The sequence below is a fragment of the Capricornis sumatraensis genome, chromosome 1 (genome assembly GCF_032405125.1).
Source record: "Capricornis sumatraensis isolate serow.1 chromosome 1, serow.2, whole genome shotgun sequence".
Lineage (NCBI taxonomy): Eukaryota > Metazoa > Chordata > Mammalia > Artiodactyla > Bovidae > Capricornis > Capricornis sumatraensis.
The window spans coordinates 173,516,886-173,531,884 of NC_091069.1; the positions used below are offsets into that span (position 1 = coordinate 173,516,886).

At 39.5% G+C, this 14,999-nt stretch overlaps 1 protein-coding gene across 1 annotated transcript in view; it reads left to right on the forward strand.

Moving 5' to 3' along the window:
- The window catches only part of SLC49A4 (solute carrier family 49 member 4), a 101,123-nt gene that overhangs the window by 11,508 nt on the left and 74,616 nt on the right, over nucleotides 1-14,999 (forward strand). The window contains exon 2 of the mRNA XM_068980353.1: nucleotides 1,338-1,431. Within this exon, the coding sequence (XP_068836454.1) occupies nucleotides 1,338-1,431 (94 nt within the window). The remainder of the gene's footprint in view (nucleotides 1-1,337; nucleotides 1,432-14,999) is intronic.

Sequence of the window (14,999 nt, forward strand, 5' to 3'; positions counted from 1 at the left end):
AAATATCTTTTAAAATTGTTTTCTATATATTTTAGTGTATATCTGAACAAAGCCTTATTAGCCATTCATTTCAAAAATCTAGAGCTCATAGAACTTTTTACTCAATCCTTGAAGTGATCATTCAGGTTTTCTCTTATAGTTAAAATCATTTCATTTTCAGCATGTAGAGTTCTCTTTTCCCATGTTGGAAGTTATAGAGAAAAGCTGTATTAAAATATAATACCAGTACTATGCCAAAGCCTTTGACTGTGTGGATCACAAGAAACTGTGGAAAATTCTGAAAGAGATGGGAATACCAGACCACCTAACCTGCCTCTTGAGAAATCTTTAGCAGGCCAGGAAGCAACACTTAGAACTGGACATGGAACAACAGACTGGTTCCAAATAGGAAAAGGAGTACGTCAAGGCTGTATATTGTCACCCTGCTTATTTAACTTCTATGCAGAGTACATCATGAGAAACGCTGGACTGGAAGAAACACAAGCTGGAATCAAGATTGCCGGGAGAAATATCAATAACCTCAGATATGCAGATGACACCACCCTTAAGTTGGCTTAAAGCTCAGCATTCAGAAAACGAAGATCATGGCATCTGGTCCCATCACTCCATGGGAAATAGATGGAGAAACGGTGCAAACAGTGTCAGACTTAATTTTTTTGGGTTCCAAAATCACTGCAGATGGTGATTGCAGCCATGAAATTAAAAGACGCTTACTCCTTGGAAGAAAAGTTTTGACCAACCTAGATAGCATATTCAAAAGCAGAGACATTACTTTGCCGACTAAGGTCCGTCTAGTCAAAGCTATGGTTTTTCCAGTGGTCATGTATGGATGTGAGAGTTGGACTGTGAAGAAGGCTGAGCGCCGAAGAATTGATGCTTTTGAACTGTGGTGTCGGAGAAGACTCTTGAGAGTCCCTTGGACTGCAAGGAGATCCAACCAGTCCATTCTGAAGAAGATCAGCCCTGGGTGTTCTTTGGAAGGAATGATGCTAAAGGTGAAACTCCAGTACTTTGGCCACCTGATGTGAAGAGTTGACTCATTGGAAAAGACTTTGATGCTGGGAGGGATTGGGGGCAGGAGAAGAAGGGGACAACCGAGGAAGAGATGGCTGGATGGCATCACTGACTCGATGGACGCAAGTCTGAGTGAACTCCGGGAGTTGGTGATGGACAGGGAGGCCTGGCATGCTGCGATTCATGGGGTCACAAAGAGTCGGTCACGACTGAGCGACTGAACTGAACTGAACTGATGATTGAGTAAAAAAATCTTTGTTCTTAACATTGACTTACTTGAAGAGAAAATAGAAAATAATCCAGATATTTTTGTTTTCTTCTAGGTCTTCGGATAACTGTACTTCTGACATCCTTCCTTATGGTTTTGGGAACTGGTCTAAGGTGCATACCTGTATCAGACTTAATGCTTAAAAGAAGGTAAATCATATAAATAACTTACTTTTTTTTCCCCACATTTTTCTGTTATGAGTGAATTATATATGTTTGGTTATAAGCTTTTAGTAAACAGTTCCATTTTTAAAATCAGAGGGTCATATTTATAGTAGCATTTTTTCCCCTGACATGGTAAATAATTGAGTATACATTTATTAGCTGTCATATGGAAGATCCTGTACTAATTGTTGTGTAAATAAATTGAGAATAAGTTAATCTTCATGCTGTCCAGGAGCTATACTAACCATGGGAAAATAATAGTATAACAAAAGGAAGAATAATGTGTTAATAGGCGATGCCATAGAAGATTTGTAGCATTGCCACAAGAGTGAGAGAAGTTCTGGCTGAGGATCTCAAAAAGAAGATTTCACAAAGAAGGTGATAATTAAAGTAAGCATTGAAGGATAAATAGAATTTTGATAACTATAGTTAGGGGAAGGATATTCTGGGGTAGAGGAAAAACAAGAACGAAGGCACAGAGGCAGGTAAGCACAGGTTTCTTCTGGGATGGGTAGGTAGCTTCTTTTCTGTATAGCAGCATTTCTGCACCTGGCGTATATAGATTTATTCTCAAGGGATACAGAGTATATGAAGATTTTAGAAATGTGTTTTCCTTTCGGTTATAATATTAAAAGATTTTTTAACCAATAATAATCTGTAATTAAAAAAAAACATTTTTATTGACCAGGATGTCAGTTTCCTAGTGTTTATCAAACTGGGATCCTTGGATTTGACCTTAAGAGCCGTTGAGAAAATTTTTCCCATTAACAAGGAGCCGTAAATGACTGAAGTTTGAGAGGCACTGGTATACAGAATAAAGCATAAGAAAGCAGTATGTAGAGATGGAGTTTAGAAAAGAGTGTCCTGATTATGCATGATATTGATACCATCCCTTAGAACCATTATCCCTCACTGGGCAGTTGGGAGCCACTTAGGTTCTTAATCTGAGCAGCAATAGGATCAGACCTATATTAGGTAAGCTATTGATTTGAAGACTGTAGGATTGATTACAGAGGGTTAAGAGTGCTAGCAGGAGACCAGGAAGGATGCAGTGTGAGAGCCCAAGCTGGAGTCATCCTTTTGTTTTGTTTGTTTATTCATTTATTAATTCATTTATTCAACAAAGTTCACTGAACTCCTCCTGTGTGCCAAGCTCTTTTCTGCACGTGGGGAATGCAGCAGAAAACACAGTAGGAAAATCTCTCCCTTGTGCAGTTTACATTCCAGTTGGGGAGACTGGCAATAAACTAGATAAATAAGTTAAATATATAGTATGTGCTGTGGGAAAAAAATAGGAAAGAAGGATTTGAAATAGGACAGAAGAGAAAGGATGGTCAAATTTCAGGAAAAAATGGTTACTGGGAAGATAGCTTTTGAGGGTGAAGCCTGGAGGAGTGAATGGATGGATGATGTGTTATGTAAGGGGCAAGCATTCCAGGCAGAGAGAATGGCAAGTATAAAGGATGGGAAGAGAAGAGCAACCTGGCAGGGAGCCTGGCAGGGCTGGAGCCGAACCAGAGACTTTATGGGAAGAGGGCTGGGAAATGAGACCAGTCATGGGTGGCGACGGGAGTGTGAGACCAGGTCCTTCAAGACCTTGTAAGGACTTCAGCTTTTTTCGAGCCAGAAAATCATAGTCAGCTCTGAGCCGAAGAGAACCATGGTTACAGGCTGCTTTATTGAGGATGCAGGAGTGGGGAGACCAGGTAGGGAATCAGTGCAATAAACCACAAGAGAGATGATGCTGACTTGAGCCGCAGTGGTGGCAGTGGTGGTGTGAGGAGTGGTCGAATCTGATTATATTTTGAAGGACTTGCTAATGGATTGAATAAAGGAAATAACAGGAATTGAGGAGTCCAGAATGACTGTCTTAGCCTGAGAACTTGTGGGAATGGAAAGGATGGCATAGATGTGATAGGGAACGTGTGAGAAAGACATCAGAGGTGATATGACTGAGGTTGCACTCTGGAGACTCTGACATTGTTGATTCCATTAACACATACACGGGACACAGGAGGAGAAGGAGTGGATTTTAGGTACAAGATGTTGACTTTTATTTGGGTCAGAATTTTTCATTTTCAAAATAAATGCTGTTCATTTTCAGATTTTCAAAATATGTTATCTTTCCAGAAAATTGAGAGTATAAGTGTTTCATATTTTTAAAGGCAGATATCATTTGGGTTTCTGTGGAATGCTGGTCTTCATATCCTATCTTTTTGAGTGAGATTTTAAAAGATGAGTTTCATTGTGTTTGAAATGTTCTTAATTTTTCAGCTATACAGGTTTTGGGTTTTTTTTTTAAGCATCTACAAGTTTTTAAGTACAAACTACAGTATAAGCTGAAATTCAATAATGCAGTCTTTAAAATGCTTCCTAGTATTTCTGGTAGCTTTTCTTCTGTTTTGGGCCATATATTCTTTGCTTCTCTCTAGTTTTATATCCCTTCATATCCTTTACAAATATAAAATTATAGGAATAATAGAGAGTTGACTCTGTGGTGGAGAAAATGGTATGAAAAATAAATAGAGCTCATAAAGAAATGTAAACAAAGATAGAAAGGAAAGAGAAGAAAGAAAGAATTCTGAGAGATTGAACCTTTCATAAAAAGAAAGTATAAATTGAATTTTTCATCCTTTGTGTGTTCACCTATCATATAAGGAATATGGGAATATTATCCCCTTGAAATGAGACTTCATTTATGTCCATGCAATATTTCTTTAGAGCAATATTATTAACAACACACATGCAGCTGTTACAATGAAAATGCTACAGTTAGAATGCTTATTTTTGACTAGAAGCCTTATTAGATTACCGCTTTTAAGCTTAAGACTCCCACTTGACACTGAACGGGAAGGGATAAAGACCTTCTGTGCATTTGGCCAGCACTGAAACAAGTATTTAGCAATCTGTTTCTGTGCCCCTGTTTCACTTGAAGCTTTTTGAGCTTCTGACCCAGCCTTCTGAATAGTGACCCAGTACCTTTTACTCCCTATATCTTAGCTTTTATGAGTCTTAAGACATGTGAGAAGCAGCTTTCTGATAAGCCCTTTCTTCAGTCACAACTATTAATACCACCTTCCTAATGGTGTTTTACCTCGTCATAGTATCAGTATTTCTTTTATCTACATATAGATATGCCACTTTTCTCTTATTAACACCACAAATAAATAAGGAACTTAGAATAATGAACTATAAAGCATTTCTTCTATGACTGGGAAGCAAATCATATATTAAAAAAATACAAAATGGCATCACTCTGTAGTGTGAAATGCAATATGGCATGCCCAGTAAACAATTTACAGACTTCTAGAAGGTGAACTTATAGTAGGTTATATCTGCTTTTAATCATAGGTGTATCCAGTAATTTCCATGACATATTATCTTTCAAATCAGTGTAATTTTTATTAATATTAATAATAGATTACTAACATATGATAAATAGTTAAATAGTATGGTTCTAGTAAATGTAGATTTTCTAGAAATATACTCCATTGTGAAATGCTTTGTAGCTGACAATCTTAAATTTAAAATGATCATAGCAGAAAAAATGAGTTGTTTAGTAAATGGTTTTATGATAACTGCTTAGCTATCTGAAAAAAGAATGAGAAGGAGCCCTATATCTGTCCTACCACTTAAGTAAATTCCAGTTGGATTAACCATTTAAGTAGAAAATATGAACCATAGAAATATTAGAAGATGAGTCTAATTATTAATAATCTTAGAATGGCAAAGGCCTTCCAACAAAGACACAAATCTCAGAAGCCGTAGAAAGGTATAATACTTTTGACTACGTAAAAGTTAAGAGTATCTGCAGATTAAATATACTATAAAAATACATATATATATAGTATAAAACAAAGTCAAAAGAAAATTTAAAAACTGTGAAATGTTTGCAACAATAAGACAAATGGATAATTTCCTTAATTGAAAAGAACTGTCAAATCAATAAGAAAAATAGCAAGTCAGTAGGAAAATGAGTGTTATATGTGAGTAAGTAATTACAGAAATTGAGAGACAAATCTTAAGAAAAGATACTCAACAACTTCATCATAGTTAAAGAAAATTGCAAAAGCAATTGTATGTCTGATTATTGGCAAAGATGAAAAAGTATGATAATGTACTGTGTTGCCTGAGGTATAGGGGAAAAATAGGTGTTATAAGTAATTTGGAGAATTCTATTTAGAGGGCATTTTACAGTATTTATTAATTTAAAAATGTACATGTCCTTTAACCTAATAGTTGTCCTTCTAGAAAATTAGCCCACATATAAAGCTATATCATTTTGGAAAGACAGTCATGTTTGTGTGGTTTTGCTTGTAATAGCGAAAGGCTGATTACAACCCAAATGTCTTCAGCAGAGGGTTAGTGATGATGAAGTATACAGTGAAATAGTATGTAGCTGTGAAAAGGGAGTAAAAGTTCTGTTAAGTGCTGATTTGGAAATATCTCCAAGATATATTGTTGAGTTTGAGAAAAGACAAAGTTATAATGTTATGTTTAATATATTCCTACTTAGAGAAAATAGTGGGAGGGATGTATTTGGCAAGAACTGTTGCTGAAAGAAACCATTACTGTTGGTTGTTTCTGAGGAGGAAGCCTGGGAACCTAGAAGTCTGGGGTGAAAAGGAGATTTACTTTTTATTTTGTACTCTTAACTCTGCTTGGGAATATCTTTACCATGTGCTAATCTCACATTTTGGAGTGAAAACACTAATTAAGAGAATCTAAAATGATCACATCAAATCTTCAACAATGAGAATAAGAGAAAGAAAGATAAGAGACTGCTTTTCTGAGTGTGAAAACAATGAAAGAAATCACAAGGGAAAGATGTGTAGATCTGACTACATAAACCCTGAACCCTCATACTTCTAAGATAAGTCATAAAATTAAAATACAAACTAGCAAAAATATGTGTTGTAAATATATCTAACATAAAATGATATTAAAAGTATAAGCACTTATGAAAGAAAATGGACATAATAGACATACTTAACAAATGTTGGTTCCTAGATTTCATTATTTAAATCAAAACTTGGGAGTCAACTGTTATTGACAGTCTATTTATTTGTAAAGGATAGGCTAAGCTGTGTAAAAAGATAAAAAATACACAAGTTCAATAAATAAATAAATTTTTCTCCCAAAAACAGTCTGAAAGATAATGGGCTGCACCAGACCAGGTAGGCAGCTCTGTTCCAGGGACTCAAGTTCCTTTTCTATTGTTCTAACATCCCCTGTGGTAATATTCCAGTCCATGTGGTCAAAGCTGATTCATATCACGCTTTCATTCCAGTCCACAGGAAGGAGAAACAGGACGTCCAAGGCAAGTGACTGCATCTTTAGGTATTGAGCAGGAAGCTGTATGTATCAATTCTAATCACACCCCACTGATATAGACTTAGTCATATGGCCACACCTATCTGCAAGAGGAGCTGGACATGTAGCTCAGCAGCCATGCCCCCAGTTAAAATGCAAGGATGCTAAAGAAAAAAAAAAAAAAGATATAGCTATCACAGGACTGGAAAAGGTCAGTTTTCATTCCAATCCCTAAGAAAGGCAAGGCCAAAGAATGCTCAAACTAGCGCACAATTACACTCATCTCACACGCTAGTTGAAGAAGGAAATGGCAACCCACTCCAGTACACTTGCCTAGAAAATCCCATGGATGGAGGAGCCTGGTAGGCTGCAATCCATGGGGTCGCTAAGAGTCAGACACGACTGAGCGACTTCACTTTCACTTTGCACTTTCATGCGTTGGAGAAGGCAACGGCAACCCACTCCAGTGTTCTTGCCTGGAGAATCCCAGGGACAGGGAAGCCTGGTGGGCTGCTGTCTATGGGGTCGCACAGAGTCAGACATGACTGAGGCGACTTAGCAGCAGCAGCAGCACACACTAGTAAAGTAATGCTCAAAATTCTCCAAGCCAGGCTTCAACAATACATGAACCATGAACTTCCAGTCAAGCTGGTTTCAGAAGAGGCAGAGGAACCAGAGATCAAATTGCCAACATTCGTTGGATCATCGAAAAAGCGAGAAAGTTTCAGAAAAAAAATCTATTTCTGCTTTATTGACTATGCCAGAGCCTTGGACTGTATGGATCACAATAAACTATGGAAAATTCTTAAAGAGATGGGAGTACCAGACCACCTGACCTGCCTCTTGAGAAATCTGTATGCAGGTCAGGAAGCAACAGTTAGAACTGGACATGGAACAACAGACTGGTTCCAAATAGGAAAAGGAGTTCATCAAGGCTGTATATTGTCACCCTGCTTATTTAACTTATATGCAGAATACATCATGAGAAATGCTGGGCTGGATGAAACACAAGCTGGAATCAAGATTGCCGGGAGAAATATCAATAACCTCAGATATGCAGATGACACAACCCTTAGGGCAGAAAGCGAAGAAGAACTAAAGAGCCTCTTGATGAAAGTGAAAGAGGAGAGTGAAAAAGTTGGCTTAAAGCTCAACATTCAGAAGACAAAAATCATGGCATCCAGTCCCATCACTTCATGACAAATAGATGGAGAAACAGTGGAAACAGTGTCAGACTTTATTTTTGGGGGCTCCAAAATCACTGCAGATGGTGATTGCAGCCATGAAATAAAAAGACGCTTACTCCTTGGAAGAAAAGTTATGACCAACCTAGATAGCATATTAAAAAGCAGAGACATTACTTTGCCAACAGAGGTCCATCTAGTTAAGGCTATGGTTTTCCCAGTAGTCATGTATGGATGTTGGACTATAAAGAAAGCTGAGCACCAAAGAATTGATGCTTTTGAACTGTGGTGTTGGAGAAGACTTGAGAGTCCCTTGGACTGCAAGGAGATCCAACCAGTCAATCCTAAAGGATATCACTCCTGAATATTCATTGGAAGGACTGATGTTGAAGCTGAAACGTCAATACTTCGGCCACCTGATGTGAAGAACTGACTCATTTGAAAAGACGCTGATGCTGGGAAACATTGAAGGTAGTAGGAGAAGGGGACGATAGAGGATGAGATGGTTCGATGGCATTACAGACTGAATAGACATGAGGTTGAGTAAACTCTAGGAGTTGGTGTTGAACAAGGAGGTCTGGTGTGCTGCAGTCCATAGGGTCACAAAGAGTCAGAAATGACTCAGTGACTGAACTGAACTGATCACAGTGTAAACAGAGATAGTGGTACAAAGCACTCAATTAAGCAGTGCTCTTCTGGGTAGGAAATCTTACCTAGAAGCAAGTACATCTTGTTGAAGATTATGGAAGCCTCATTTTCCCCATGGAATGTCATATTTGGGTTCTTTTTGTAGAAGTGGGAGGATTTGTCCCATGTCCCACGAACAAAGTTGGTTTGTAAATTCAGTTCAGTTCAGTTCAGTCGCTCAGTCGTGTCCAACTCTTTGCGACCCAATGGATCGCAGCACGCCAGGCCTCCCTGTCCATCACCAACTCCTGGAGTTCACTCAGACTCACATCCATCAAGTCAGTGATACCATCCAGCCATCTCATCCTCGGTCGTCCCCTTCTCCTCCTGCCCCCAATCCCTCCCAGCATCAGTGTCTTTTCCAATGAGTCAGCTCTTCGCATGAGGTGGCCAAAGTACTGGAGTTTCAGCTTCAGCATCATTCCTTCCAAAGAAATCCCAGGGCTGATCTCCTTCAGAATGGACTGGTTGGATCTCCTTGCAGTCCAAGGGACTCTCAAGAGTCTTCTCCAACACCACAGTTCAAACGCATCAATTCTTCAGCGCTCAGCCTTCTTCACAGTCCAACTCTCACATCCATACATGACCACAGGAAAAACCATAGCCTGGACTAGACGGACCTTAGTCAGCAAAGTAATGTCTCTGCTTTTGAATATGCTATCTAGTTTGGTCATAACTTTTCTTCCAAGGAGTAAGTGTCTTTTAATTTCATGGCTGCAGTCACCATCTGCAGTGATTTTGGAGCCCCCAAAAATAAAGTCTCTCACTGTTTCCACTGCCTCCCCATCTATTTTCCATGAAGTGATGGGACCAGATGCCATGATCTTCGTTTTCTGAATGTTGAGCTTTAAGCCAACTGTTTCACTCTCCTCTTTCACTTTCATCAAGAGGCTTTTTAGTTCCTCTTCACTTTCTGCCATAAGGGTGGTGTCATCTGCATATCTGAGGTTATTGATATTTCTCCCAGCAATCTTGATTCCAGCTTGTGTTTCTTCCAGTCCAGCGTTTCTCATGATGTACTCCGCATAGAAGTTAAATAAACAGGGTGACAATATATAGCCTTGCCATACTCCATTTCCTATTTGGAACCAGTCTGTTGTTCCATGTCCGTTTCTAACTGTGGTTCCTGACCTGCATACAGATTTCTCAAGAGGCAGGTCAGCTGGTCTGGTATTCCCATCTCTCTCAGAATTTTCCACAGTTTCTGGTGATCCACACTGTCAAAGGCTTTGGCATAGTGAATAAAGCAGAAAGAGATGTTTTTCTGGAACTTTCTTGCTTTTTCCATGGTCCAGCAGATGATGGCAATTTGATCTCTGGTTCCTCTGCCTTTTCTAAAACCAGCTTGAACATCAGGAAGTTCACAGTTCACGTATTGCTGAAACCTAGCTTGGAGAATTTTGAGCGTTACTTGACTAGCATGTGAGATGAGTGCAACTGTGCGGTAGTTTGAGCATTCTTTGGCATTGCCCTTCTTTGGGATTGGAATGAAAACTGACCTTTTCCAGTCCTGTGGCCACTGCTGAGTTTTCCAAATTTGCTGGCATATTAAGTGCAGCAATTTCACAGCATCATCTTTCAGGATTTGAAACAGCTCAACTGGAATTCCATCACCTCCACTAGCTTTGTTTGTAGTGATGCTTTCTAAGGCCCGCTTGACTTCACATTCCAGCATGTCTGGCTCTAGGTGAGTGATCACGCCATCGTGATTATCTGGGTCATGAAGATCTTTTTTGTACAGTTCTTCTGTGTATTCTTGCCACCTCTTCTTAATATCTTCTGCTTCTGTTACGTCCATACCATTTCTGTCCTTTATCGAGCCCATCTTTGCATGAAATGTTCCCTTGGTATCTCTAATTTTCTTGAAGAGATCTCTAGTCTTTCCCATTCTGTTCTTTTCCTCTATTTCTTTGCATTGATCACTGAAGAAGGCTTTCTCTATTCTCTTCTTGCTATCTCTGGAACTCTGCATTCAGATGCTTATATCTTTCCTTTTCTCCTTGGCTTTTTGCCTCTCTTTCTTTCACAGCTATTTGTAAGGCCTCCCCAGACAGCCATTTTGCTTTTTTGCATTTCTTTTCCATGGGGATGGTCTTGATCCCTGTCTCCTGTACAAGGTCACGAACCTCATTCCATAGTTCATCAGGCACTCTATCAGATCTAGTCCCTTAAATCTATTTCTCACTTCCACTGTATAATCATAAGGGATTTGATTTAGGTCATACCTGAATGGTCTAGCAGTTTTCCCTACTTTCTTCAATTTGAATCTGAATTTGGTAATAAGGAGTTCATGATCTGAGCCACAGTCAGCTCCTGGTCTTGTTTTTGTTGACTGTATAGAGCTTCTCCATCTTCGGCTGCAAAGAATATAATTAATCTGATTTTGGTGTTGACCATCTGGTGATGTCCATGTGTAGAGTCTTCTCTTGTGTTGTTGGAAGAGGGTGTTTGCTATGACCAGTGCATTTTCTTGGCAAAACTCTATTAGTCTTTGCCCTGCTTCATTCCGCATTCCACGGCCAAATTTGCCTGTTACTCCAGGTGTTCCTTGACTTCCTACTTTTGCATTCCAGTCCCCTATAATGAAAAGGACATCTTTTTTGGGTGTTAGTTCTAAAAGATCTTATAGGTCTTCATAAAACCATTCAACTTCAAATTTAGGAAACAATAGCAACAACAACAACAAATGCATGGATACTATGATGAAAGAAAATGGGAATGGATGTAAAAAGACAGTTAATAGTCTGTGCTATCTAATGTCTCCGAGTATCCATGTGCCCCCTCAGCCTATACAGAAAACATGTTCGTCCTTCCTCAAAGGAGAAAATCCAGAGTTTTGTCCCGTCGCTCCATCTAGCTAGAAATCTAGAATCTCTGGCTTTTATCAGGTCTTCATGGTTCTCTGGGAGTAACTCCTTTGATTGTTCTTTGTGATTTCTGGCTTTGAGCTTGACAAGGCTCTTTTTGGGTCCATTGTTCTTAGTGAATACACCTGCATTTGCAACATATGCCATTCACAGGCTGTTTGCCTGTGCTGATCTGGGGACCTCAGGATTGCTTTAGGAATCAAGCAATCTTTAAGTTTTGTAGAACCATTTTGTGGTGTCTTTGGTGACACACTTCCCTCAAACACTTAGTAGGTTCCTTCTCTACTTATATCCAGTAGGTTCATGTAAATGTAGCCACACCCAAAGATTTTTACTTAAGGCTATGGTTCTTCAGTTCAGTTCAGTTCAGTTCAGTTCATTTCAGTTCAGTTCAGTCGCTCAGTCATGTCCGACTCTTTGCGACCCCATGGATCGCAGCACGCCAGGCCTCCCTGTCCATCACCAACTCCTGGAGTTCACTCAGACTCATGACCATCAAGTCAGTGATGCCATCCAGCCATCTCATCCTCTGTCATCCCCTTTTCCTCCTGCCCCCAATCCCTCCCAGCATCAGAGTCTTTTCCAATGAGTCAACTCTTCGCATGAAGTGGCCAAAGTACTGGAGTTTCAGCCTCAGCATCATTCCCTCCAAAGAACACCCAGGGCTGATCTCCTTCAGAATGGACTGGTTGGATCTCCTTGCAGTCCAAGGGACTCTCAAGAGTCTTCTTCAACACCACAGTTCAAAAGCATCAATTCTTCGGCATTCAGCTTTCTTCACAGTCCAACTCTTACATCCATACATGACCACTGGAAAAACCATAGCCTTGACTAGACGGACCTTAGTCGGCAAAGTAATGTCTCTGCTTTTGAATATGCTATCTAGGTTGGTCATAACTTTTCTTCCAAGGAGTAAGCGTCTTTTAATTTCATGGCTGCAGTCACCATCTGCAGTGATTTTGGAGCCCAACAAAATAAAGTCTGAGATTGTTTCCACTTTTTCCCCATCTATTTCCCATGAAGTAATGGGACCAGATGCCATGATCTTCATTTTCTGAATGCTGAGCTTTAAGCCAACTTTTTCACTCTCCTCAAGAGGCTTTTTAGTTCCTCTTCACTTTCTGCCATAAGGGTGGTGTCATCTACATATCTGAGGTGATTGATATTTCTCCTGGCAATCTTGATTCCAGCATGTGCTTCTTCCAGCCCAGGGTTTCTCATGATGTACTCTGCATAGAAGTTAAATAAGTAGGGTCACAATATACAGCCTTGACGTACTCCTTTTCCTATTTGGAACCAGTCTGTTGTTCCATGTCCAGTTCTAACTGTTGCTTCCTGACTATGCTTCTTACTCCTGCTGAATCTCCTTTCCTATACTCCTTTTGTGCTCAGCTTATTCCTTTCCTCTTAATTTCATAGTGGCTAAGTGGATGCCATCTGAAAAAAGTTAGGCCTGGGTTAGAAAATAACACCTTTAATTTGATCTTTGCTGCTAGACAGGCTCTGAACGACATTATTTCCTGCCATTTAAAGATACAGAAGCAACCTGAGGCTTTAAATTCCTAGATTCTCACTAAATTTGGATAGCAGGCCGTGGGCAAAGAGAAACTCTGTTAGCAGAGCTCTTGTCCCTTCTGTCTATGCTGGCAAACCAGCCAACACTTGTTTGCCTCCACCTCTCTTGTAATGCCATCCTAAAATCAGCAAAAGGTGGGAAACAGAATAGTCTTCTGGTTTATTCCACCCAGTTCTAGGTAATCACAAGCAGTGGTTTTGCTGTATTGCACAAATCACCTGCCTTTTCGGCCTGCAGCCTAACCACTAAGCCAATGCCAAATATGTTATGCCTTTCCAAATGCAAAATCCTATTCTGCAGCTAATTTCTCAATCAACGAACAGTTAAGCTGTTATAATGAGGTGTCTCAAAATATAGTAACTCAAACAAGATAGTATTTCTTTCTAATATGATAGTCCAGAGTTGGCAGGGAGGCCTAGGCATAGGCAGCTCTGTCCTACAAGGGACCTAAGTTCCTTTATCTTGTTGCTCCCCGAGGGAGTTGACCTTAGCAGGACAGTCCAGAGCAATGCATCAGCACTGTAGGTACATTTCATCCTATATGAAGAGGGAGAGGGACCGGTGAGAGCAGTTTGTTCTCTTGGGAGTGACCTTGAAATCCTCCAACTCTCATCACGTTGGTGCAAACTTGGTAATAAGGCCCCACCTCACTGCAAGGGGAGCTTGGAAATGCAGACTGTAACTTACCCTAGCACAAACTTGGGGTGTTCTGTACCTAAAAGGAAATTAGAAATAGTTTATTGTCTCAACCACAGCAATCTGGCTGTCTATTTAGGAGAAAAAGATCATATTAGATCCTCATTTCATACCATGCACCAAAATAAATTCAGATGAACTAAATGGGTAAATATTTAATTGAAAAACAACATATAGGAATATTTATCTGATCTCTACATAGAAAATTTTTCTCCAAAGTATGAAAAACAGAGGAAAATTATAAAGAGAAAAATTGATAGATGTGGCCACTTACAAATGATTTAGTGTAAATGCTCAAGTCTTATATAAAATGGTATAGAACAGCCTGCCTTCCATATCTGGCATGCGAAACTTATGAATAGATAGGACCAACTGTATTACTGTTTTGTTGGATTGCCCAACTTTGTATTGCTGAAATGTGCTAGGAGCTCTCTTTTATGTTTGTTCAAATAAAGTATATGTTTATCCACCATAAAAAAATTAAATGTACAGATTGTTAAGCTTAAAACAGAATTGACCAAAAGGAAAAATATTTGTCAAAATAAGGGCAAGAACAGGTAAATAAATATATTAAGCACTCATTCAAAATAAGAAAAATTGTAGTATACCAATGGCAAAAAAGACCAGTAGTCAAAAAAGAAATACAGATTAAAACAAGGAGTTGCCTTTTGGCCTTACCAAGTGTGGTAGGCAGAATAATGCCCCTATCCCCCAAAGATGTCCACCTTCTAATACCCAGAACCTGTGAATGTATTCTGTTACATGGCAAAGGAGAGCTCCAGTTATAGACGGGATTAAGTTTGCTAATCATCTGACCCTAAAATAGAAAGAGTATCCTGGGTTATCCAGGTGTGCCCAGTGTAAGCATAAAAGCCCTTAAATAAGAGATAGAAAGGAAGTCAGAGAGATGCAATGTGAAAAGAACTCAAATCCCTGTTGCTGTCTTTGAAGATAGAGGAAAGGGGCCAGGAACCAAGGAAAGCAGGCAGCTGCTAGACGCTGATAGAGGCGAGGAAGCATATTCTTCTTCAGAGCCTCCAGAAGGGAACACAGCCATGCCACACTTTGACTTTAGCTCAGTGAGACCCCTGTTGGACTTCTGATTTACAGAACTGTAAGAGAATAAATGAGTCTTGTCTTAAAGCCACTAAGTTTGTGGTAATTTGTTAAAACATCAATAGAATACTAACACACCAAATCTGTGTGTATGTGTGTATTGTTTATTTTTCT